Source organism: Pleurodeles waltl, chromosome 11 (assembly GCF_031143425.1).
Source record: "Pleurodeles waltl isolate 20211129_DDA chromosome 11, aPleWal1.hap1.20221129, whole genome shotgun sequence".
NCBI lineage: Eukaryota > Metazoa > Chordata > Amphibia > Caudata > Salamandridae > Pleurodeles > Pleurodeles waltl.
In genome coordinates this window covers 914,297,653-914,325,505 of record NC_090450.1, presented here as the reverse complement: position 1 = coordinate 914,325,505, position 27,853 = coordinate 914,297,653, and the positions used below count along the sequence as shown (strand labels likewise).

Genomic DNA, 27,853 nt, shown 5'->3' with positions numbered 1-27,853 from the left:
CCCATGATCACATTTCCAGGAACCCTCAATCTATACGCCACATACTCCACTTTGGATGACATTTTTGCACCCTTGGGTTCTGAATTGTTTTTAAGGGCTCTATAGATTTTTTTTTAAAATACACAAATCTTGGTTTGTGAACTAGAAGAGAATGATTTCATAAAGTTCAGATAGAAATAGTGAAGCCTATTCCCCTTGGCAGTGCACTTCTTGTTGTACATCGAGTTAAGAACTTGAGATCTTGAACTGCAAAACTACTTTCATCCTTAAGTCTTCAGTTAAATATCTTTGAATCTACAAGGAATTTATAGCAAGAAATGTAAACAGAGCTCCAAAGAAAGCAGCAGTTTATCAGAAGGTGTTTTATACTTTGCAAGCTACATTGCTCCGAGGCATCTTTCCTTTTTGTGTGAGCCCAGTTAGAAAGTGTATCATCAGAATCAGCTTATCTCTTGAGTGCATGAGCAATGTCCTCTGAGACACTGTATATACTCTCGCTGTGCAGTAAGTACTTTGGTGCAGGTGCTCAGTGAAACAGTCTCCATGTTATCTCTGAAGCTAGTTATCTTAAAGAAAACAGAGCAGATGACCTTCTCTTGTCATCACTGTGTAATTTGAATGTTAGGCAGTGAATGGACACAGGATGAAACCTGTATCATCAATGCAACTAAGCAGTGCGCATTCTGCTCAGGGAGCATGGCTACACTGTCTCCTTATTGTAGGTCTCAAAAAAGGTAGTTGTCAAGTTTTCTTCCCCTGTCATCCCTCCAGATCCCAAGGGAGCTGCCATACTCCAATGCAAGTTGTGTTAAATTGTAATGATAACGAATGAACGGACTATTGTGATTTCCCGAAAACAGTTACCAAAGCTGAACTGCAAAATTGATATGTGGATAATCTAAACATCTGGCTTGGGTCTGGCTCTCTTGGAACTATGTTAAATAAATATGATTTAAACAATTCTAGTGGCCTGGCGATGTTGTCATTCTTTGGCCAACGTAGTCCGTGTGATGGTTGACAGATTTGAGAATACCCACATGCTATGTGTGCAAAGCCACAATCCTAACTAATCCCCTTAAGAAGTTGGAGACGTTTTTTTAACAATATTTATTGTTCAGATTGGCACATTGTAATGCAATACTTTCCACTGAAAGTAAGTGGTATACATTTTGTTAGAAGGTAATGTCTACTTATAAAAATATTCCAAAATTGTCCTTTTAGGTGTCGTTGTATTCATTTATGCTTTTTATGTTTTTTTTTTTTTTTACAGCTGTCTTTATTGTAGCATGACTTATGTTACAAATTACAAGCTAATACAAAAGAATGTGTCCCAAAATTTCATTCTGTTGTTGAGTTTGTTTTAGCCCTTTAATAATAACATTTTATGAAATACTGATTATTTTATTTCTGTTAGGATTTATTTTAAATAAACCTAACTCTAATGACCAAATAGCGCTAAATAACTTTGTATATTTGCAAAGACATTTTCCAGTGGTTAACTATATATGAATAAACTAATTGATCAAGGAGACACATTGAGAAACCAACCATTACAGCTGTATGCCGCAATGTATTAGTTTACTCCTTGAACTAATGTTCCCTCTCTTTGTTATACCTCTCTGCAGATTTCCATTGTTGTGCATTGCCAGATATCGCTAAAGAATATCTTATCTTTTTCTTTACAGTGTCCTTTTATGGATGAGAGGATTTTATCTTTACACTCCAAAATCAAATGTGACACTCTCAAATTCCCAGACCAGTAAGTATCCTGTTTTGACCCTTATGTTTTGCATTGGAGTTGCTCATTCTTTTGCGCTGTGGCTCCATGTTGTACTAAGGCCTTGCTGACATTTGTTGGTGACACGTACATAGGAGAGTCTCTAAGTGTAAAATATATGTATGGCACATTACGTTTTTTAAAAAAAATATTTCTATTAGGTTAATTTTTAGGGATTTCTGTACATATAGATACGTCAATCCTGTGGGTTTTCTTTCCTTCCAACACACATCCCTGCTGTGCCCTGATGTATTTGTAGGACACATTGATTACACAGATTAATATTAAAGGATCTCTCAAAAGTATCAAAAGCTAGGGGGCATATTTATACTCCGTCTGCGCCGAATTTGCGTCGTTTTTTTCGACGCAAATTCGGCGCAAAACTAACTAGCGCCAAAGTATGAGGAATGAGCGTCATTTTTTTGCGTGAACGCCTTCCTTGCGTTAATGAGATGCAAGGTAGGCGTTCCCGTCTAAAAAAATTACTGCGACGCAAATGCGTCGTATTTATGCTCCCGGGCAAAAATCACGCCCGGGAGTGGGCGGGGCAAAAAACCCCGCATTTGCACCTCTTTTTAACGCCTGGGTCAGGGCAGGCGTTAAGGGACCTGTGGGCTCAAAATGAGCCCACAGCTGCCCTCCCATGCCCCCAGGGACCCCCCCTGCCACCCTTGCCCACCCCAGGAGGACACCCAAGGATGGAGGGACCCATCCCAGGGACATTCAGGTAAGTTCAGGTAAGTATAATTTTTTTTTTTTTTTATATTTTTTTTTGGCATAGGGGGGCCTGATTTGTGCCCCCCTACATGCCACAATGCCCAATGACCATGCCCAGGGGACATAAGTCCCCTGGGCATGGCCATTGGGCAAGGGGGCATGACTCCTGTCTTTACTAAGACAGGAGTCATGTAAATGGCGTCTGGGCGTCGTTAAAAATGGCGCAAATCGGGTGGAGGCGATTTTTTTGCCTCAACCTGACTTGCCCCATTTTAAGACGCCCTAACGCCATTTTCCCCAACGCCGGCGCTGCCTGGTGTACGTGGTTTTTTTCCACGCACACCAGGCAGCGCCGGTCTGCTAGCGCCGGCTAACGCCATTCAATAAATACGGCGCCCGCATGGCGCTTCAGAATGGCGTTAGCCGGCGCTAAACTTTTTGACGCTAAACTGCGTTAGCGCAGTTTAGCGTCAAAAAGTATAAATACGGGCCTAGGTATTTTGTTTCTGAGTAAGCACAACTTGGGAGACTGCATTAACAAGAATGAAAGGTGTTGAAAGGCCTAAGTGCTGTCACAGACATTCCTCTCTTGTTAAATTTAAGGAGTAAAAGAGTTGTAATGAACGTATAGTGAAAACTGTACTCACTTCGCAACTTAGATACATGGAAATTAAAAGCAGACATCAGCTTCATTCTGCTCTATCTATGTGTCTTAAGTATGGGCTGACCGAAACTTAGCACAGCCATGCAGTAGGTCACTACAGTTTAAGGAATCCATCACGCTTTCTTAATGGAAAGGTCCAAGGTTAAAGATTGGTCCACTTCTTATGGGACCGGTCTCCCACCCTATGACTATTAGAGACATGGAAGGAGAGGAGGAGATGAGGCAGAGAGTTTAGGTGACAATATTAACCCATTCACTACACCATATCTTCTCTGAAGTAGAGGCGTGCAGGCCTATATGGAATACACAAAATACATAGAATAGTACATCATGCTGGTACCTGTGAATTGCAATTAGGCTGGATATGAGTCGGTCACATACACACATGATATATGATTGATTGTGGACCAGCCCTGTAGGCTGCCCCATCTGGCACAGTCAGTTCCAGTCTAACGTTTGTAGTGCCAGGGAAATATGTCTATGTGCATGACTTTTTATATGTCTTACTTATGTTCTGTATAATGCCAGCATGTAATGGCAGGCTCTTTTGTATCAATACACCATGAAAAACAGGGGCCATATTCATAAGGCAAATATACTCCCAGTTACTACACCCGGAACAGTTGTTGCAATACAGCTCTAGTTCTATAAATTCTTGATCTTTCATGTGTTTTTGTTCCTATTGCCAAAACGTCTGTTGGTTTTTAAGCATGCCAGGTCTTGTCAACAAAATAGGGTGCAGTGTTATGCCTAGGGTAACTCCACATGATCAAGCCAATAACTGAGGAAGGATTAGAACTCAGGTCATACAAGACCACAGCCATCAATTTAGTCACTGGATTGCATCGCTGTCCAAGAAGAGGTTTGTTGGCCGTTATGGGGAAACATGATATTTTCAACACACTAGTAGTTCTGAACGCTGTTACGGCTGGCACAGAGCAAGCCGCATGTGCTATGCTGAAAAGTAGGAGAAGGTTCTCCGTCCCTTCAAGCATTTCCATAAGGTCAAACCAATATCTGTAGTCAGGAACAAAATTCTAGTGGACCATCAAGGAGCACATATATCACTTAGATTTTATATGACACCTCCAAGCAGTGCTTGGTAGTTGAGTATAACTATATCATGAAGATCATGGGTTCTAACTATTCCCACACAAAGCAGCTCTCATTCTTAAATAAAGTTCCTCTGGCTTTATAAAGTGCCTGCTGTTTTTTATACTTGTATAGTGTTTTACTAAGAAATAACAGATTGTACACCTAATAATTTAACTACTTTGGCAATCTATTGTTACAGCGTCTTAATCAAAACCCTGGAAGGAACAAAGGCACTATCAGAATGCAATAACAAAATGCTTAGGTATCTATGCTGACAAAATGAGTCCCTGAAAAACTGACAGTGCATGTTGTGTTTTGTTTCTTTAGGCCTGATATCTCCGATGATTTGAAGGATCTGATCACACACATGCTTGATAAAAATCCAGAATCCCGCATCACCGTCCCAGAAATTAAGGTAAACCACCATTCATTGTATTGGAATATTCCTAATTCCACCTCTAGGTTACACTCAATTTTCATTGTTCAGTCTTTTACATAGAACTTAGTACTTGGATTTAGCCTATGATTAAGTGTTGTGTATTTTATATATAGGGAAACTGGGGTGCATGGGTTGTTTTTGTTCCCAATCAGAGGGGATGTGGCTTTGCAATTCCGTCTGGACTGTTCCTATTGGAGCAGGACCAAGGCTGACCTGTATTTGGCTGGTCTCTACCTAGAGTGGGATAGTGTGCTAAAAATGAAATGATGCTCTGAAATGTGTCCTGCACAATCAGCAGTGCCTGAAAGTAATTTATATTTCCTCCATTACCTTGTTGTTTGTTGCTGTTGATGCCCTAAGAGCAACAGGTATGTCCAGACGTGGGTCCATTGTGACCAGTGTCCCACAGGACTCAAGCTACACTTCACTCAAGAGGTCCAAGTTGACCGGAACTGGTCAAGAGCTGCAGGTGTTCCCGTCTGGAGGGGACCAGGCCTGGCAGTTTGGGCTGGACTGTTATTATTAGAGTGAGACTAAGGCTGACATGCATAAGGTTGTTCTCAGAAATGGAGGATTGAGCAACAAATATACCAGGCTGTAGCTGATATTAATTCAAGCATTCCACTCATCAATTTTGTTTTTCTTCGTAAAGTCCGTTATTTCTATTTGGGTTTGCCTTTCACACTAAAATAAGGACTTTTGCAATGTTTTTGTCACTCACGAGGAAAACTTTGCACGGTATACACTAGCACATAAAACACAAGTTACCAGTGCAACGTAGTTTTGCAGTATTTGCAATGCTTTTGTATGGAAGTCTAATTTGATACATGTATTGAGTGACTTGAGTCACTTGTGTGGAAAAACTGAAGAAAGTATGCTCTCACACCCAAAACTTTAGCAAATTACATGTTACTGGTATGTAAAGGTTTCCACTTTGAGCATCAACTAACGGTTGTGACAGAAAGTCTATGCTGGGGTCTCAGCCAAGAGAAAGTGAGACACTTTGTAAGCTACATTGGGAATTATTGAAAACTTTGCTCACATACTAAAAACATACCTCATACCTAGAATTGTATCCCAACATGCTGTCACTCAGTAAAAAGAGTTACTTCTGTCACCGCATGTGTGGAAAACCTACATAAGACTGGGAGAAAAGCTATTGTGGGGCACACATTTATATTATCATATTTTACACAACTGTATTCATGCACACGTATCCCAAACTATTTTCCAATCATAACATAAGGAGCCAGAAAAGAACTAGAAAAACTTAGGCCCATATTTATACTTTTTTTGACGTAAAAGCGGCCCAAACTTACAAAATATAATTGTATTTTTGTAAGTCTACGCTGCTTTTGCGTAAAACAATGACGCAAATGTTGCGCAAAAAAAGTATAAATATGGGCCTGACGCTCCAAACAATATACAATAAAAATCGCACAATCTGTATTGCATTACTTAAAATATACATACAAATATCTGCTTTATGTACTGTCAGAAACAAAACCTAATTCCTAAATTGTTGTTAAAAATATTATTTTAATTTCATCACATCTGACAATATATAACCATTATTTACAAAAATAACACAATCACAAAAGAACCCTATCATCCCACTGCCACAAAACATTTTATGTAACAGTGGATATTTAAAAATGTGGACATACATTTCTTGTGTAGTTCCACCTTCATCGGGGCTGTACAGAATCACGGAATATATTATGGTAGAGGAGTTTGAATCACTAACTTAATTTGAGGAACATCATCAGAGCTGGAAATGCTTTCGTAACCTTAAATAAACTGCTGGATATTTAATATATTTTCTTTCGTAAAAGAAAAAAGCTAAAATCAATAACATCACATTAATTTACGCCTGTGAATGGGAAATAATAAAAACCTGCAAATAGATTACTCTCTCTGGTTTAATAATGTTAGGACTCAGTTTCTTCTAACTTTAAAGTGCAATTCGGCTTGGGAATCCCTGCCCACTGATGAACACCTAAAGAGACCAGGTGACTCAGGTGCATTTAAGGAAGAAGAAAGCAGGATGTTGATGAAGAAATGCTCGCCTGTGCTTAAGATCAATCAGACGTGTTTTGTCTGTGTTCAAGCCTCGCTCACCTTTGATCTCCATCATTAGACAAGCAGCGAGGCAGCCACAGCCAGCAGTGAGGTGGTTACTCCATCAATCCTGGAAAGCTTTCATCTGGTAGGGAATTGTCCTTGTTTCATGGCACTACTAATGGACTATTTACAATCTTTCATCCCCACACAATCTATCATGAATGGCATAGGATGCTTTAGGAAAGAGGCTGGCCAGGACCAGCGCGCTCACAAGACTAGGGGCCTGATAAACAACCCTTTGTTGTGGTTGCAAAGCCTGCGATTCGTAAATGCACTTTGCGAGTCAGCCAGTTGGGAGTGGATAGCAGAGGGGGAAAATGACAGAATGTTTGGGCTCACCTTTGCATTTTGAATCAGTTGTAATGTATTTAGTGATGCTTTGTACATTACAGTAATCTAGTCTCAGTCCAATAATGGCTAATGCTGCTGCTTTCCGGCTGTCAGGCATGAGATAGACATGAATAAATTCTAGTTGTTTCAGCATGAAGTGACAGACAGAAGTGAAGTAGCTGCACTGACCTGCACTTCCATGCTAAGATTAGACTCACATTTGACACCTAGATTCCCAGCTGGATTGACATGACTAGGCCACACACTCCTATGTGCCCAGTCCTCTCTCACCTCAATATAATCATTGCTATCTTGTCCAAGTTGAGCCTCTAGCTAGTGGGGCCCATGCACTCCCTGACCTGCTCCATGCAGTAGCTATCTGTGGCCCTGAACCAGACCACAGGCAACCCAGGACCGGCCCCACCCTATTTAGGGCTCATCAGCCAGGTATAGCTTGGTTCAAGTGACACAGTGAGCATGGGAACCATGACTGGGCATACCCATCCTCCCTAGAGCAACACACTAAAGCATACAAAAAGTGATGGATGGAATGCTTGAATTAATCTCCGTCACTGATAATTACATGTAGTTGCATACTAATCCATTGGTATTTTGCACATCATGCCACCTCAGTTTGGCCCAGCCATATGCAAATCAGTATTGACCCTGTGCCAATGGGAACATCCCAGACAAACTCCACTTTTTGTATGCTTTAGTTATCCACTGATAAGGCATGTACAGTGAAGCCCCAGGGACAAACCTCGGTACATTCCTGAAATGAACAGATTGTCATACAACCTTAGAATAACACTTACAGTCATACTGCACGTTAATGTATTGTAAACAGAAGCTTTAGTTTTTTTCACACACAACCTATTTGAAATGTGCCCCTGTAACTCAGACTATTTGCTGTTATTTTCCGCCTTGTTTAACATCGAGTACCAACTACACTCGAAACTGTACTGGTTTGTAAAGTGTGCATCATATAACTTTTACTATACTAAACCTAGCTATTTCTATTCTAGACATGCACACATGTACATATAGTAATTCTATACTACATATGTTTATAATTGCTGGCCTTTACTACCAACTTTGTTTTTTTCAAAATGATCTGAGAGTGTACGGAACTTGCAAGCCACATGCATCCAAGTATGTGACACAACTTCTAGATTTTAATTCAAGGCCAGTCTCCTCCCCCACCGAACTCCTAGAAGTGACTTCTGTCTATTACTCTTACCTATACCAACAAACAATCACACCAGACCCATCAGAGTTAACTGCCTACTTTGATACCATACAACAGATATGGTTAGACCCTGCACACCACGAGTATCTAGATGCATCATTGGCAGTAGACGAAATCATACAGGTGACAAATGGCCTACCAGGAGACAAAGCACCATGACTAGATGGTTTGACCACTGCCTTTTATAAAGAATTTGCCCTGTTTTTGCCCTGCATCTATTGGTGATGTATCAAGACTTCCTGGCTCCCAGGACACTACCTCCCACACTAAGAGAATCTGTCATTGTCACTTTACTCAAAACGGATAAGCCGACTGAACACTGCAACTCCTACTCCACTCATCAATGTTGATAATAAAATATATGCTAAAGTATCAGCAAATTGTATGTCCCTCCTATTGCCACTAATTGTCCGCCCGGATCAATCAGGCTTCATTCTGGAACGCTCCACCTCGCACAGTCTCCGACCCTTATTTGCCATCATGCATCACCTTGCTCCTCATGTTTTGGCGCTGGCTTCTTTGCTGGATGCCACTAAAGCATTCGATTCTCTAGAATAGGATTACCGTTTCTCACTCCTCACCCGCATCGGAATAAGCCTGCAGTTTATAAAGCAAATTCGACTCCTTTAGACACTCCCAAGTGCCCAAATACTTCTAAATGGACTCCTCTCAGACCCTTTCCCTATCACCTGTGGCACACTCTGGGGTGTCCATTGTCTCCCATTTTATTCGCTATCGCGATAGAGCCCAGGGCTGTAAGACTCCACCAACACCATGCAAACAGAGGCATAGTTATATCATCACTCTATATGTTTGTAATCCCAGGGAGAATCTCAGTCTGCTCACTCGCGAGATAATGTGCTTTGGAGGCTACTCCAGAAACTCTGTAAACTGGTCCAAATCCACTCTTTTCCCACTCACAGACTCCACACTACCCTTTCAGTGTGAATACCCACTAAAATGAACAATGGAACCAATGAGATATTTAGGTATTTGGCTCAGCAGAGACCTAGAAGAGATTTGGTGAGCCAACTATGGCTGCACTTTAGACTGGACCGAGGGCAGAATACCCTTTTGTCTTGACTACCACTTACTTGTTGCAATAGCTACAATGATTATACTTCCCAAATTGTTGTATCTCTTCATCAATATACCGATTCCCATTTTGACTCAGTTTTTCAAGCCATTTAAATCTTACCTAATATCATTATACTGGGCCGGGAAACAACCAGGAGTGTCTTATGATATCCTCTCTACCACAATCGCAGGGGGGACTGGGAGCCCCAGACATGCTCTTGTATGCATTGTGCACCCAGGCCCAAATCTTGCACTATTGGATTCATCCAACCCCATATCAACCACATGTGGCCATTGAGATGGACCGCACCTCCCCATGGCCTCTGTCGACTGCACTCTTCCTTCCCTGTAGGGCGCCCAAAGGAGAAATTGAAGCTATCCAGTGTGTGTGGTGGAAATGGGAGGTAATGCACAAACGCACGGGCCTGACCCTTCTGTATGCCCCTTCTGCCCCACTAGTCCATAACCCCACATTCCCCCTGTTACAGGAAAAGTGGGCTATCTCATGTGCCAGACAACGGAACATTACTACATTCTCAGACCTATACCCAGACGATCAATTCTTGCTATCCCTCACGGACACAGCAGAAATGCAACTCCCATTTTCAGATACCCTCCTATATTTTCAGCTATGAGCACAAAGTCCACCTCATCTCCTGAGCACTTATTATGTTTTTTGGCCAGCTGGAATTCGGATTAACTCCTACCCCATTGATTCTTTTACAGGCCTCCACTGCAGATGTCGATGCAATGACAATAACATACGCTGCACCTCTGCTAGGCCCGGGGGATGGTGCCTTTGGGGCCTCCAGGTGTCTAGTTCTCTCTGAGGCAGTGCTTAATTTGTGCTTGTTGTTTCCGGTGCTGAGCACCGGCACTTATTTTTGAGGGCCCGGGCTTATTCTTCTGCCTCAAGCATTTGCTGCGAGCGAAAGACACATATGGGAAAGAAGGAGGAAGGAAAAACTAAAAAGCGTCACAGTGGGAGTAAGTAAAAAGCTGCAAGAGTGAGCTGAAGGGGCAGGGAGTGGCTTTATATGGATTGAAGAGGCCCGAGATGGTTTCAGGATTACGCTGTCTCAGTATTCCGTGTTCACACATTTAATTGCAGCAGCCGCGTGTTTAAGAGGAGGGCGTTGGGCACCGGCACCTCTTTATTTACAAATTAAGCACTGCTCTCTAAAACACCAAAATATTAATGGTGCTGAGGAAATTCATTTGAAGCTTTTTCTAAAGGTTGTTGGCTTATTTTTGCCGTAATGTGCCCTCTGCGCCAGTTAAATGACTGTTTTGATTTTTTTTGTGGCCAAAAGAGCCAATGGCAGGGTACCGCGTCACTGCCATGTAGCCTTAGCATCATTATTTTTGGTCCATGGGAGTACCACAGAACCCAGCCAGAAGTATTTTTTTAAAATTGTGTTTACTCTGAAGGGGTCATTTCATTTTAAGTTTCAGCTTAAGGGTTTCCTAGCTGGCACAAATAACCAAGGTCTCTTGTCGTTTTTATTAAACGCTCTGTGATTTTAGGAGTCTTGGTACGAGGTACAAAAGAATGGTATAGCAGTACATGTAACTCACTGTAAAAGCACACCTAATTGTTTGAAATATTGATGCATGTTGAACAAGTTCCCCTCATTAGAGATGTGCACGTGGGTGCGGTGCCCTGAGCCAATCTTCTAGCAGTTTTCCCTTTTTGGGGGTATTTAAAAAACACAAACTATGGCATCCGGAAGGGAGGGGACACCACAGTAAGAGGCTCAGGAGGAGCAGCCGAGACCAATGCCAAAATCCACCTCCTGGCAATTCTTTTCTTTTCCGGCTGGAGAGAAGAAAGCGTTTGCTAAAATGGTCTCACGCAATCTGAGCCACAAAATATTTAGCAGGAGCTCTGGCAAGAAGTGCTCTTTTTGCAGGTCAGGTATGATGAATCACCTGAAATCATGGAACGGCCGCCAAGTGAAAGTTGCCAGAAAGAGATAGGAAGAGGAAGGATAAGCTTCTTTTTCAGCTGCAGTGCAACTGTGTAACCTGGTGATTTCATAACACCACAAGTCCTGAGACCAGAGGAATATTAACCCTTTGTACTCTCATATTGGATTGTAGTCTACAGTGCACTAAAGTTATTTCTAATGGAGAGCTCATGGCTGCCCACCAACTGGAGTGCAAAAAGTATTTTTTTTGGATCCAGGTTCAGATCCCTGTTTTATGTATTTTATTTTATAAATTATTTTATTTTTACATTTTTAAGTGAAAACAAGTAAACGTGACATATTGCACAGTTTTGCCAGGAATAATAATTCTTACTCGTATATAATGGGAAGAACAAGTCATACACACCTCTATACAGTGGGAAATAGTATGCAAAACAACTCCCACTCTGATCCCTCACATAATGATTACATTTCAACAGAACCAGCGTCTGGTTCAGAAGAAGACATAGACCCATATTTATACTTTTTGACGCAAAACTGCGCTAACGCAGTTTTGTGCCTAAAAAATTAGCGCCGGCTAAGGCCATTCTGAAGCACCATGCGGGCGCCGTATTTATTGAATGGCGTTAGCCGGCGTTAGCCGACCAGCGCTGCCTGGTGTGCGTGAAAAAAAAACACGTACACCAGGCAGCGCCGGCGTAGGGAAAAATGGCGTTTGGGCGTCCAAAAATGGGGCAAGTCAGGCTGAGGCAAAAAAATCGTCTTAACCCGATTTGCGCCATTTTTTTACGACGCCCATCCCCCATTGAAATGACTCCTGTCTTAGCAAAGACAGGAGTCATGCCCCCTTGCCCAATGGCCATGCCCAGGGGACTTCTGTCCCCTGGGCATGGTCATTGGGCATAGTGGCATGTAAGGGGGCACAAATCAGGCCCCCCTATGCCACAAAATGTTTTTAAAAAAATTACTTACCTGGACTTACCTTAATGTCCCTGGGGTGGGTCCCTCCATACTTTGGTGTCCTCCTGGGTGGGCAAGGGTGGCAGGGGGTGTCCCTGGGGGCAGGGGAGGGCACCTCTGGGCTCATTCTGAGCCCACAGGTCCCTTAACGCCTGCCCTGACCCAGGCGCTAAAATCCGGCGCAAATGCTGGTTTTTTAGACCCGCCCACTCCCGGGCGTCATTTTTGCCCGGGAGTATAAATCCGACGCAATAGCATCGGAGTAATTTTTTAAAACGGGAACGCCTACCTTGCATATCATTAACGCAAGGAAGGTGTTCACGCAAAAAAATGACGCTAATTCCAGGAACTTTGGCGCTAGACGTGTCTAACGCGAAAGTATAAATATGGAGTTAGTTTTGCGTCGAATTTGCGTCGAAAAAAAGACGCAAATTCGGCGCAAACGGAGTATAAATATGCCCCATAATGTGGATCTCTGAGGCACATGGTGTTTTAGACATTGTCATATGGAGACCACCCGCCCTTTGCACTCGCTTGATATGGGTGGTGAAGGGACACCAAATAGCATCAAATTTGGCCACCCTAATTTGGAAGATAGTAATCAATTTTTCCATGGCACAGATTGACCAGACCTACCCCACAATATATTTATAGAAGGAGGGAGTGGGTGTTTCCATTACTGTGTCACACAAAGTTGCGCTGCTAGAAGTAGATGGGATAGAAGGTGGCCCGGAGGGGTCGTTATGGGGAAAACTATATCTGCCTCTTGATCACTCAGAAGGATCATGTGGGGTTCAAGTGGGAGGTGAACATTAGGCATGGTCCACTCTTTGTTTTGGATCTCCATCCAAAAGGTCTGAATCACTAGGCATGGCCACCATGTGTGTAGAAAAGTATCCTTCTCGCCACATCCATTCCAGCATAAGTCTGAACCCCCTTAAAGCTTGGCGAAGAATCAACAAGTCAATATTTTATAGAAATTCTCTTTATAGCTGATGCAAATCGATGATTGAGCTGCTCTTTGCCAGAAGGCCCCCCATGTGTCATCAGATATTTCTGTGGCCAATTCCCTTTCTCTCTGTAGCACATAGAATGGCGATAATGATAAAGCCATGAGTTGCCTTTATGATGTACATTATATTTTATAAAGGATCTCTATGGGTGTAGTATTGTGCTGGCAAGCCAGGCATGTGTGTGGCCTGCCTGCCAATGAAGTGCCTGATTCAGTTTGAAGCTGTCATCGGGATAGGACAAATTTAGCAATCAAGACACTCTTGACCGCAAACCGCCATCATCAAAAAAGTCATCCAAAGTGGGGGAGTGCCCCTGAACCCAGCGAAAGGAGTGAGGGAGGGTCATTCCCGGAATTAAGTCAGGATTGTGCGCTAAGGGGTTAGTCTAAAGGGGTAAGTTGAGAATGCCCTACGCTGCAATACCTCCCTCCAGTAGGGTACAAGTAACAATGTCAGAGGAAGGAACAGGGTGATTGCACCTTGAAAGACGTCGCAAGCCATAATAGCTCCGACAAGGGGGAGTGAGAAAAAGCCTGCTCCACTTGAACCCAGAGTTTCTTATCGTGGTCATGATTCCAGTCCAAAGAGGGATGGAGTTGCACTGCCAGAATGTAAGTGGAAACATCAGGGAAACCAAGACCACCCTTTGAGACCAGCTTGCTCCGTGTTGCTCCTGCCACTCTCGGGGACTTTCCTCCCCATACAAAAGCGAAGATTTTTGCCTGGATATGATTGTGTAGTGAAGAGGGGAGGGTGAGCAGGAGAGTCTGGAGAACATATAACGGTCTGGGCATAAAATTAATAAAATTCATTTTCAAGCTGTTAATTCTGCCCAACCACAAACTTTCAAGTTTCCCCCGCTGTTACAAGCCCTTAAAAAGGGACATGAGGAGGGGGGTATATTGCAGGTGTATAAGACCTTTGTTAGGGGCTGCAAATGAATCCCCAGATAGGGACTGGCCAACATCTCCCACTTGATTGCCAGCATCTTATAGGGCCCTCTAGGCTATTTTGGGGATTGGCAACTCCCATGCCCCGTGACTTAGTGAAATTAACTTTGAAGCCTGGAATCTGAGAGAAGCCATTCAACTCCTCATTAGGTGCCGGGGCAGTGATACTGGGTATTTAGTTTGTTTAGTTGAACCCACCATAAAAAAGTAAAAACTAGAAAAAACAAAATAAAAATGTTTTAACATCCTCCCAGAAATTGTTCTTGTAAGAACCACTTTTCTGTGTTAAAAATAGTCATGTCTGTGTCTTAATGTTAAACTGTTTTAGTATATGTCAAAGCGGATTATTTTATTCTGTTGCACGATGATGTGCAGCGTACAAAGGTGTTACCCATGGGTCTTGACACAAATCCCCATCGACTCATATTGGTAGACAGGGATCTGCACCATAAACCTACATGTCCTTGAAGCAGAAGTAACTGTGGAGCAAGTTGCATGTATGGTGTATTGTGCAGCACACACAAAGTGGGAAAGCATTAAAGCGAAGTTTTTGTACTGGAAGGGTCCCCTTTCAGTACAAAACTTATGCTTGATAGAAGGCACATACTCTTGCACAATGGTACAAAGGTGTCTGCGTTGGCGCATGGCAGCCTAAAGTGTGCGGGCGCAGGAACAAAGATGCAGCAATGTCAATCCATCTCTCTTTCAGAAAACACAGTGCACCAGCTTTGGTTGGTACACTGCATTGATCAAAAACTTACAAAATCAACTCTAGGCAGCACTGCATGGTCCCACGGTACTGAAATCCAGGGGAGAAAGAGTTTTGTTGACTAGTCAGAAGCAGTTTTTTTTATTTTATTTTTTTACATTTTTTGGTACAGCAGGAGTCCCTTGGGTCTCCCACTGGGCCAACTGTCCTAATATACCTAACTTTTTCCTGAAGGCTATCCCATTTGTGCCCAAACCCAGACCCTGTTTAAATGCAAATTCCTCTATCAAATTTTATGGTCGAATTTTTGAATTTCCAAAAAGTGTTCCAGACACAACTGTTCTTTTGTATTTGGAAAAGAGGCTTAATTTTTCCAAATTTCAGACGATGTGCAAAGTTCAGAAATTGTGAGCTTTAGGGAATGTCTAAATTTTAACAGATGGAGGCACCGGTATGATGTATGGGAGGATGGCTGCAGAGTGGAATATTTATGTAGCAGGTGATTGTTGTATATCATTAAAATACAGAAAGTCACTGAAACAACACAGTTAAAGGTTAGTTATGGTTCAGAGAACACAAAATCTAAAATCAAATTATGGCGTGCAACACACATCACGCACCATAACAGAACAGATAATCGCAACCAGAACACATCGTTCAGTTGCATGTATTTTTCATCACTCATTTGGTCTTCTCTGTAAATTGGCTTTGTGTTTTCATGTGCAGTCTACACATTCGGGCTCAGTATCACCTCAATGAAGGGCACATTGGTTTACTGTGCATTTCTTAGGAAAATCATGAGGGATTGCTGATTTTGAAGAAATTCAATTCAAAAATGGGTAAAAAGTGTGTCTATATTTTGGCATCTTGGCAGTGGTGATGGTCGGATATTTGACCTTGGATATTGAGTTGGTGTATAGATATTTTCAAGTACTGTGTTGCATTGATGGCTTAGTATTCTGCGCAGGCCTGTTGCACTACGATGACCTCTTTGTCTCTTTAATCTTAAGTGAACTTTTGATAATTCTCCTTTTATCATGTGAAGGTGCATCCTTGGGTAAGCAAACATGGAGCTGAACCATTGCCAAGTGAAGACGAGAACTGTACCCTCATCGAAGTGACAGAAGAAGAGGTAGAAAACTCAGTCAAGCATATTCCCAGCTTGGCCACAGTGGTGAGTACCAGGAGCCTGCTGTCTGTTTGTTCATGCCATGTGATACCATTATTTATGGGAAATTGGTAGCTATGTATAGAACTGTAGAGGTTTCTGTCACCTTGGGCTGGGTTTTTAGCATGCCATGTTAGCTCTAGGGCACACTGGGGTAAAAGTTCAGCTACAGCAATATCCAAGTCATCCCTTCCCCATACATAACATGTGTAGTTGATGTTTGGATTGAGTGTGTGAGTGATTGTTATAGTTACTTGACACAGGCATTTTACTCTAAAGAGGTAGAGGCGGCCTCCATCACTTTGCAATAAAGGGGAAGTTCCTTGCTGCCTGTGTTACCACTCCACTGCTACTCTTGTTCAGCCCCAACCTCCTCTAGGCAGCTTTAACTATTTTGGTGTTGATACAATATGGTGTTGGATTAACATTTACAGTTGTCTACAATCTGAGAAAGTCCACTGGGCTGAGGCTGGAATTGATATTGTGTGAACAATAAACCATAATTTGGAGCACCCATTGGAGATGTGGACTTTCTCATATTATGGACAATTATATATATTAATCTATGTATACACTGGTGGGTACTAGTGATCTGAAATTTGAACGCCGGTCATAATTCCTGACACCCATGTTTTCTGTATAAACAATATGGTGTTAAGTGTTCTACTCTATAATAAGACATCAAATGGCAAAGGGACAAAAACGCCCCCATATTATATGAAGCCTAATCAGCCGTACCATCGCTGGTGGATGAGCTGAAGGCCTTGGTATATGGCATCAAACACACTAGCCTTTTAACAGAACGCATTAATCTAAATTCTGTAACAAAGATCAACACTGGTTTACTTCTTACCTGGCCGAGCACTTTCAAGTGGGGTCCTCTCCATCCATGCTGGTTAACATAGCTCTTATCTAACTTAACAAGCTTACTTTGTCATGTGAGCTCTTATTTTATATGTATGTCGATGGCAAACACAATCTAATTTGGTTTGATCAGAACTTTAACACAAATATTGTAGCCGTCGGCTTTGAACACTGTTGACATGCTGTCAAAGACTGGATGAGCCTGGTTAACTTAGGTAAATCTCACTTAGATGAAATGTATTGTATTCTGCTACGTTTACAAATGTATCTATTTTAATTATGTTTGTATAGCATTTAGTATCACTTTACAGTAATTTCAAGGTAAGAGAAGGTCGGTGACATGAATAAACAGATAAATAACAAAGCAGCCTTGAAGCGGAAGTACAGTCAGAGACTATCCTAAATCTGTCAAACAGTGTTGATGTCAAATACAGTTTGCAACTCGTAGGATATAATGGCACACTTCCAATGTCACGATTAAGGCCGTCAACCCCATCTCGCCCTGTATCAGGATTATAGTCACAGATTTTTAGTCAACAGACAGTTCTGCACTTTGGGGCTTGTAGAGTCCCACCATGGAAAGTGCTGGTGGTTGAACAGAGAGGGGTGGCAGATGCATGCATGACATGGCCCTGGCATGCAGCTGTGCTAGGATTAGCACTGACACGCAGCCAGCAAAGCGTACTCTAGACTTAAATGACAGTGCTGGATAAGTCAGGACCCTTGATCGTCTGATATTACAGCTAAGTGTCCACAATGCTTGTGCCATTATCCACCCATGCTATTGAAGACAGATACTGAATGCACACTTGTGGCTGTCAATTAGATGTACACGGGGTGGACGATAGGATGGCCAGCTTTTTTCAAATAAATATATTGGCCATTTTTTCATGTTTTGAAAGTCTGGAAGGACTTGGAGAGAACATGTGAAAAATAATTTGTGTAATTGTTCTGTTTTCCTCTTTGACATAGCAGTTCTGCCTCCGTTTTAATATTCAGACAAGAATTGTTTATGTAGCGTGGAAATGTTTTTGATGTATTCTTGCATGTACTATTTTAAAATTATATTTAAAGAGAATAAATACTGGCTTTTGATGATCTATCAAGAATTTGCAATGGCTTTGTCCATATCAGTAAAATACATGTGAGGTAGCAATTCTATTAGCAAATGCTACCCCAAACCTGCCCTCTGAACACCTGGTACTGTGCTTGCTGCCCCGTTCTCAGGTGTTATGAATGCAAAATCAGGGACGGAGAATGAGGTCTCCTTGCCTTTCCACGTGCCCTTTAATAAACCAATGGGAAGCCTTTGAGGGCTTTAGGACGGGGCAACGAGTGAACTCTGTGATATCATCAATGATCACAGGGTGTGGAATGGCACTTCTGTTATTTCATCCATTTTAGTGAATTGACATTCAGTGAACATGCTGGGACACATGTTTGCAATGCCCTCACATGGCAAGGACTAGGCAAACACAAAACATGATTGAACTGCTGCCCATACCATGCCATTTCCAAATGTATGTGTTATCATGATATCCAACCATCTACTCTTAGCACAACCATCACATAGCACAATGCGTAGGGGGAAAGGATGGCCTCTATTTTGAAGGATGGCTTCTTTATATACCTATGACAATTATTTTTAAGTCTTTAACAGATATTTTCTTTATGGATGTTACTGAGCAATTTATGCAAGTAGAGATTATTTGCTTAAATATATAAATTATCTTTTTTACTTTGAAATGCAGAGATAAGAAGTTGTTGAATGTCTAGTATGAGATCTTTATCCAGCTTCTCCATTTTACCTGACGTCATTTTGCATTTTTACTTTTACAATTAACTTACATTCCTGCCCAAGATGGGTGAACTCTGGATCTGTAAAGAAATTAGATGCAGGGAGTAATGTGCTGTGAAGAGATTGGAAGAGATTGGAAAACAAGACAGTTCAATAGATAGTCACACAGTGGAAGATTTCTTGTGAAGACGGAAAGGGGATTCATGAGATTACAACTCATTAACGTTCTTCTTACATATGATGAAAGAGAACCTTGAAATATGTAATTGATGACTTCAGAAGTGAGGGCCTCCCAAAAGCGATCCACAGTTGGATGGAAAGAATTGTTATAATATACTTAGTTTTCATTAATCCTTTTTGCATGTCCATTTCTCTTCAGATTTTGGTGAAGACGATGCTCCGTAAGCGATCTTTTGGAAACCCATTTGATGGAAGTAGGAAAGAGGAAAGGTCTTTGTCGGTCCATGGAAATTACTCCATGTAAGTGTGTATATTAAAAGCTTACCTAAAACTGAGTGAAACTGAAATTCAACGTAAAACGCAAATTAAATATTTAGTGGATGTTTGAATGAAGATTTGTTTTTTTTGCATTATGCCAATAATGTCTTTCGCTTCCTCCCCAATGAATCAGATCTTCTAATAATTTACGTTTTCCATTTTGACCAAATGTTTTCAGTCATTTGAATGGTTTTTGTGCATTCTCACATAGTTTCCTTCCGTAATTCTAGAAAAAACAAGTCAGGAAATGTGAAATATTGCATCAGTCATAGCAGTCAAAGGTAAACCCTCATTAATCTGGAGATGCCTCATGCTTGTATTTCGATTGTATGCAACTTGGTATTTTTGGATGTGTGTGCTAGAATGTGTGATTCAATGCAAGAGAAGCTTCTGATTAAAGTGGGGTTAACAGATGATTCTACTGTCTTCTAAATCTTCACAACACTCTACCTGGTGCAGCTTTCTTTATAAGATGACTTGTCTTTGCATCTGTAAATTTCAGACAATATTAAGATGATCAAAGAAATCAAAATGACAAATATGTCAGCAGCAAAGCAAAATATGGCATGCAGTCAAACAGTTGGTTTGCAAGGAGTCCAAGATGGCTCCCAAGTTAGTAAATCATTTGTGTTGCTTGAATAGCCTGTTCTAACACAAAGAGTTTGTAAGCAATTGCCCAGGGTGCACCCGACGATTGCCCTTCAGAGCATCAAATGTGGCTTAATATCTATGGGGAAGTGGCTGACAAAAAACATACAAATCCTGGAACCAGCTCTGGTTACCAGTCTCATAATCCAAAGATCAAGAACCTATGTCTAGTGCACAGCAGATATACAGTACGTTAAAAATTTAGAAGATGGCTGCCATGTTAGGAAAGCTGGTTCAGTTTCTTCCTCTGAGACCAAAGATCATGGTCCTGTCTTAATCACAAGACAGCAATGCAATCAATGTACAAAATGTAAAAGATGTCCACCATGATAGAAAAACAGTCTTTGCCGCCTTGGAAACCAAAGATTATTACCTGACTAACGTAACAATGTGATGAAAAGGGGATGGACCAAATGAAGGGGGACTCCAGTGACACTCTGACCCAAATGCAGCAGGATAATATTGCAGTAAGTTAATTAAGTGGAACCATAAATTGCCTAGGTCAATGGAAGGTAGCTCCTGTTGCAAGTAACCAAACAGACTGAGCGACCTGGAAAATATCATGTGAATATAGAAATAGCATTTATTTTTACATAAGCCTTCGAAAGAACACTCGCCGGTCAAGGTCACCTTACTTGCACAGACGTTTATACCGCCGATAACAAGGGGGTTAGGCTGATGCTCTGGAAGACATATTCAGTTTTCCTAAAATTTGTCATTTTGCTGTATTTGGACCACTGCAGCCTCATGTCTTTTATTCGAACAGTCATCTTCAATCCGCATCAGACCTTCTCTTCAGGACAGCCTTCGGATTACCAGTTAAGCCCATATTCTAATGGCTGAGAATTATCCAACATTGGTGGGAGCTGTGGTACTGGTAGATCCATTACAGCCTTATCCACAAACATGCAATAAACCATAGGATAATTCACTGTCAAAACGGATTTACCCAACTTTGTACTTAGGGGCATATTTATACTTGTTTTGCGCCGAACTTGCGTCATTTTTTTTTTACGCAAATTCGGTGCAAAGCTAACTCCAGATTTATACTTTGGCGCTAGACCCGTCTAGCGCCAAATTTATGGAGTTAAAGTAATTTTTGGGGCGTGGAAACCTACTTTGCGTCCCTGAGATGCAAAGAAGGCGTTCCCGTGCAAAAAATGACTCTATGGCCTTAGCGCCATATTTATTCCCCTGTGCTAAAATCATGAACGGGAGGGAGGAGGGGTCAAAAAAATGGTGCAAAGCTTGCTTTGCACCATTTTTAACGCCTGGGTCAGGGCAGGCGTTAGGGGACCCGTGGGCCTACTTCCATAGTGGAACACCATGGAGTAAGCCCACAGGTGCCCTCCCCAGGCCCCGGGACACCCCCACCCACACCAGAGAGACAGCGGAGGATGGGGGACCCCATCCCAGGTAAGTATAGATAAGTAAAGGTAAGTGTATTAATTTATTTTTTAAAGTGCCATTGGGGGCCCTGAAATGGGCCCCCCTACATGGCACTGGGTGCAATGGCCATGCCCAGGGTCCCCTGTGCTGGCCATTGGGGTGGTGGGCATGACTCCTGTCTTTTCTAAGACAGGAGTCATGTGGTATGGATGGTTTTGCATCAGAAAATGACTCTAGGCAGGTTAGAGTAATTTTTGTTTTACTCTAACCTGCCTAACGTCATTTTTTGGTGCAAAACCAGCTTCTTCGATACCGCCGTCCCACCCGACTAACGTCATTTTTTTTTTAGCTATCCTACCCTTTGCACCAGCCGGGCACCATACTTATAGAATGGTGCCCGGCTGGTGCACAGAAATGGTGCAAGCCGGTGCTAAATGTTTTGGTGCAAAACTGCGTTAGTGCAGTTTTGCACCAAAAAGTATAAATCGGGGCCTTAGTATGTGCCAGAAATGCTTCACACACAAAGGACCTGTGGATACACAGTGTACCAAAGTATTATAGAAGACCTAAAGCAAAAGGTCCACTGTAGCCTAGAGAAAATGCCCATATCTACATTTCGAAATGAAATAAATAGTCAGTCTAGAAACTTCCAGAAATTTGACATTTTTCAGAAAAAATATTATTTTGACTAGCTAAATTGAGGGTTGTTCACGAAGTAGTGTCTTGTTCAGGCATGTCAAATGTAGCTCCTGGACTCCAGATTCTTGCCATATTTCCAGGATAACAACCGACTTTATAAGTGAGCTCCATTTAGATCCATTTGTCTTATGTGACTCTACAGAACAAAAGCTTAGATCTGCCCTTTTGGACTTTTGTAGGACAGCCTTGTCGAGGGTAATATTAGTTGCCTTCCTTTCCTATTACAGGACGTAGTCTGCAGTTGTTTAGATAGGTAGACAATCGGTAGCCCCAGCTCCATCCTGCAGCCAGTGTAGAGTGAGGCAGCGCAACAAATTGTTGCACAGTGGAACAGAGAATTCATCCCTTTGCCTGCATTGCATCGGCCAAAGATTGTCCCATAGGATATTCTAGCAAAGACAGCCTCGCAAGGTCATTAATCAATTGATGTAATTTATTTTTCTCACTTTCCTACTCAGTAGATCCATAAATGTCTGCAGCAGTTTCTTCTGCCTCAAAGGCATACTTTTTCTGCTAGGCTGTCATATGAAGTGATATTGTTTGATGTCGCTGAGTGACACGCTCACTATTTTCACAATTTGCGTCCTTGAAAACTTGATGACCCAAAAGGGAGGGCTTAAGAAGAACATTCTGCTGCCTTCACAGAATGAAACAGATTGGTTTCTAAGGCAACTGTCCAAGGGTTTCATACTTTCGGAAATTTATGATTCCAAATGCATTAAGTTTCTCATAAAGTGAATCACACATTATTGCACATCAAGATGAATTTTCTCAGAACAACAATGTACCCTTACACTCTTGGGCTGCATGTGGCGAATGATAGCATGTAGCTTGTTTTTCTTGAGTTAAAAAGAATGTTTGTGGCTGACTTCTTAATCTCGTGTGGCATGATCACTTTTGTACCGAACTTTGCAATTTTCTGCTTATTACACTTGTTTCCATTTGTAACATTGGATGTGAGGCCTTCAACCATTACTCATGAAGCAGTTCAATTGGCTTTTTGAAGGAGAAAGTCTGGACTACAGCACTTGGAATCCTTAGGTATATTCTAGGTCTCTGACCTCCTGAATTTGATTTGTTTTATATATTTCTACATATATATATATATATATATATATATATATATATATATATATATATATATACGAGCCAGGAGATGCTGGATAAAGCAAGAGAACATATAGCAATGTTCAGTGCACATATCTATAAAACATTTTGGCTCAGTTTTTTTGCATGGGTTACTGTGGACGGAAGCAAAATAATGCAAACAGTAGCATTCTATTTACTTACCATTGTAAAGTCTCACATAGGCAGAACTGATGTGCAAGCGCATGCACAAACATGGGTAAATGTGTGCATTCTGTGGCTGCCGGTGGAGCAGGATCACTGATATCAGACCCGAGAACAGCAACCCTTCCACATATGAATGGGCATTTCCAGCCCAAGGTATCGCCCCAAAATATCTATAACAGCTTGGAATAAAACATTTGAAACTTACATTTTGAGTATAAACCTCAAATACTGAAGAGAGCACCCTTCATCAATTGTTCATAGAAAGTGTAGAATTTGAGTTGTTTTTCCCTCCTGCTCGATTAACACCCTGGTATTGACTGCCCTGCAGTGCTACGTTTCATCAAGACTTTGCAAAAGATATCAAAAGTAGAGCCGGGTATTACACAAGCACACGCTTTTCCCAGTGTGGACTCTTCCACCATGTTTGTTGGCATGGCCGCAACAACCTTCCTGCTTTTCCTTGTGTGATGGAAGAGGTTGAAGTTGTGTCTTCTCATCTGTGCTCTTCTGTTATGGGTGCTTATGTGTTACATTTGTCTTCTGAGAAGGAGTTCCTTATTGCACTCAATGACCTCTTTGCCCTTGGAATTCGCTTCATCCTGCTACTGGGGCCAGCCAAGCAAAGACTGGGTCGCTGTGTGATGGTTCCATTTCTAAATTGCACTAAGAGGAAAGCAGGATTCAATCGATGTGGTTTGCGTAGCACAAGGTCACTTTCCATTGCTAAAAGATGCATCTTTTCAGACTTCTCCCATGGTGTAGAAGTGTCAGTAAGCGATGAATGCAGCCCATTGGTAGATCTTCACTGATGTGATGCAATACAGGCAGTGCAGAATTATTAGGCAAATGAGTATTTTGACCACATCATCCTCTTTATGCATGTTGTCTTACTCCAAGCTGTATAGGCTCGAACGCCTACTACCAATTAAGCATATTAGGTGATGTGCATCTCTGTAATGAGAAGGGGTGTGGTCTAATGACATCAACACCCTATATCAGGTGTGCATAATTATTAGGCAACTTCCTTTCCTTTGGCAAAATGGGTCAAAAGAAGGACTTGACAGGCTCAGAAAAGTCAAAAATAGTGAGATATCTTGCAGAGGGATGCAGCACTCTTAACATTGCAAAGCTTCTGAAGCGTGATCATCGAACAATCAAGCGTTTCATTCAAAATAGTCAACAGGGTCGCAAGAAGCGTGTGGAAAAACCAAGGCGCAAAATAACTGCCCATGAACTGAGAAAAGTCAAGCGTGCAGCTGCCACGATGCCACTTGCCACCAGTTTGGCCATATTTCAGAGCTGCAACATCACTGGAGTGCCCAAAAGCACAAGGTGTGCAATACTCAGAGACATGGCCAAGGTAAGAAAGGCTGAAAGACGACCACCACTGAACAAGACACACAAGCTGAAACGTCCAGACTGGGCCAAGAAATATCTCAAGACTGATTTTTCTAAGGTTTTATGGACTGATGAAATGAGAGTGAGTCTTGATGGGCCAGATGGATGGGCCCGTGGCTGGATTGGTAAAGGGCAGAGAGCTCCAGTCCGACTCAGACGCCAGCAAGGTGGAGGTGGAGTACTGGTTTGGGCTGATATCATCAAAGATGAGCTTGTGGGGCCTTTTCGGGTTGAGGATGGAGTCAAGCTCAACTCCCAGTCCTACTGCCAGTTCCTGGAAGACACCTTCTTCAAGCAGTGGTACAGGAAGAAGTCTGCATCCTTCAAGAAAAACATGGTTTTCATGCAGGACAATGCTCCATCACACGCGTCCAAGTACTCCACAGCGTGGCTGGCAAGAAAGGGTATAAAAGAAGGAAATCTAATGACATGGCCTCCTTGTTCACCTGATCTGAACCCCATTGAGAACCTGTGGTCCATCATCAAATGTGAGATTTACAAGGAGGGAAAACAGTACACCTCTCTGAACAGTGTCTGGGAGGCTGAGGTTGCTGCTGCACGCAATGTTGATGGTGAACAGATCAAAACACTGACAGAATCCATGGATGGCAGGCTTTTGAGTGTCCTTGCAAAGAAAGGTGGCTATATTGGTCACTGATTTGTTTTTGTTTTGTTTTTGAATGTCAGAAATGTATATTTGTGAATGTTGAGATGTTATATTGGTTTCACTGGTAATAATAAATAATTGAAATGGGTATATATTTTTTTTTGTTAAGTTGCCTAATAATTATGCACAGTAATAGTCACCTGCACACACAGATATCCCCCTAACATAGCTAAAACTAAAAACAAACTAAAAACTACTTCCAAAAATATTCAGCTTTGATATTAATGAGTTTTTTGGGTTCATTGAGAACATGGTTGTTGTTCAATAATAAAATTAATCCTCAAAAATACAACTTGCCTAATAATTCTGCACTCCCTGTATAAGGAGACGCGAGCTTTGCGGGCCCTTCCCTCTGGTGGGCAGCAGAAAGCCCCTTGAAGAGTCTTGTCTTCAAATTTCTTTTGAACGTTGCTAGGTTTGGTTAGTGTCGAAGGTTGGGGTGAGGAAGTCAGAGAATTGCACCCTTGCCCCTGGTATTTCTAACTCCACTTCTTTTCTGATTAAATCTGGGTTTACTAATCACATCGCAACTGGGCATGCTTTGCAGTATCAACTTGTGTAAGTATTTTTGACAAGTTCACCTGCATGTTTTGGAAAAGGTTCAGAATAATTTGAACTTCAGTCTCATTGACTGTCGTTCTTGGGCTGTGGTCCATTGCAGCTCAGAGGAGTCTGTTCCTGCTGGTCTGAGATGTTGTGGGGCCAGCCCATCTGCCCTACTCCTATTGAGCACTGGCAGGAGCAATAAACCAGCCACAAAACTTGGCAAAAAGTAACAATATAGAAAGATCAGTTGTCATATTGGTTGAATCGGAGAAGTTGCAAAGCAGTTCAGGGTAGTTGCAACAACCCTTACCCACAGCTGCCCTTAAATGGTGCTCCTGGTTCAGTAGGAGTTTGTCTCTTTGCCCAGCGACTACTTGTTACCCAGGCCACGGAGAGAGTATCGGAAGGAATCATATGGTACCGGAAGTTGATTTACTTTTTCGGTAGACTCTGTGAGCAGAACCTGTAATGAGCGCATGAATGAATAATGAATAGATATAAGCTTCTGAATTCATTCATTTATTCAGAACCTTTACTAGTTTCTATACCTAGAAAATACATGCCATGGCCAGAATTATAATTAATTGAACAATACCATGTCCTTTAGAGCTTAATTTATATTTCATTACATTTTTGATTGGTCAGAGAATAGTTGTGCATTACAAAGTTTGCAAGTTCAGCAGGTAGGCTTCATTACTCATAAAACGACTTCCTTCTGACCTGTTATCATGTGGTTGATCTAAAATGGGTCTTGTGAAACTGTAGACTCATGTATGGTTCATTCGGTCCCCAGATGCATGGTATGTGTGTCGTGTCTGCATGCCTGACACACATCTTACAAAGCAATGCCAAAGCTTTTCGTGGGAGCCCTGCACTCCTGCAAACTCTACAGGTTCCTGTCGTCTTGTTCCCTACATGTTTGTCTTTTTGTTCCACTGCTCAGAATCCAACATCTTCACAGCGTTATCTTCCTGAACGTTTGGATTGTCCTTGGTCCCACAGCATTTCTCTCATCAGTTGCTCCGCTCCACATCTGCCTGTTACACTTGGCTCCATCTTAGTGTGATCGTGCTATGGCTGTGCCCCTCTCTGTAAGCAGTGCTCTAATTTCACCTCCACTTCGTGGTCCTCACATATTATTGGCTGTGCTAGGATGGGGTAGTGAGGTGTTTTTGACATCCAAAAATGAAAAGCATCACTTACGTTTATCCATTTCTAGCATCAGTGCCCAGTGTTGAGCCACAAGGTTCGAATTAATGCCATCTTTTCAGGATAATGAAGGATTAAGTAAATGATGTCCCTTAAGATTGTCTATATTTACATGTATCTCACTGAGATATGCTGAAGAGTTGGCCTTCCATGTGTTTTCATCAAACATCCACTTCTGTCACTCTTCTCTCATTATACAAAACGCTAACTCATTCCTAAAATTCCTTAATCTACTGATTATCTTTTCTGTGTTTTTTTTTTTTTTAAACCAATAGCCTTCGTAGACAGCCATCGCTGGCATCTACATTGTCACACACATGAAATTTGCTAGGAAGTCCTCATCCCCATCTTTGAGACCTGGGCTGTCAACCCATAGACAACTTTGCAACTCATTGGAACCCCAAGTGCAGTCAGCTCGCCTGTTGGGTGGGCAGAGGTCCTGATTCCCAGGAGATGGCCAGATGTTGGATCGGATAGAGGTGTTCATGTATGCCTTCCCTACAACTCTCATCACTAGGGCCATGCAGAAGAACAATGAGAACCCAAGGATTGCTATTATCCTACAGGCCCGGGCAAGTCTTTTTCATAAACATTCTCCATCTTCTTCAGAGTGACAACATTCACTTGCTGCAGAGGAAGGA

The 27,853-nt window shown here is 42.0% G+C and overlaps 1 protein-coding gene and 1 long non-coding RNA gene across 4 annotated transcripts in view; one reads left to right on the top strand and one right to left on the bottom strand.

The window, feature by feature from the left end:
- Positions 1-27,853, bottom strand: part of LOC138265228 (uncharacterized) — a 288,749-nt gene that overhangs the window by 223,859 nt on the left and 37,037 nt on the right. The window lies entirely within an intron of this gene.
- CAMKK2 (calcium/calmodulin dependent protein kinase kinase 2) overlaps positions 1-27,853 on the top strand; it is a 255,254-nt gene that overhangs the window by 219,458 nt on the left and 7,943 nt on the right. For 2 of the 3 annotated variants that reach the window (XM_069214894.1, XM_069214896.1), the window contains exons 12-15: positions 1,686-1,759; positions 4,581-4,668; positions 16,081-16,209; positions 19,245-19,345. In XM_069214894.1, the coding sequence (XP_069070995.1) occupies positions 1,686-1,759; positions 4,581-4,668; positions 16,081-16,209; positions 19,245-19,345 (392 nt within the window). Of the gene's footprint in view, positions 1-1,685; positions 1,760-4,580; positions 4,669-16,080; positions 16,210-19,244; positions 19,346-19,593; positions 19,645-27,853 lie in introns of all 3 variants that reach the window. The other variant, XM_069214893.1, reaches the window with a different exon arrangement.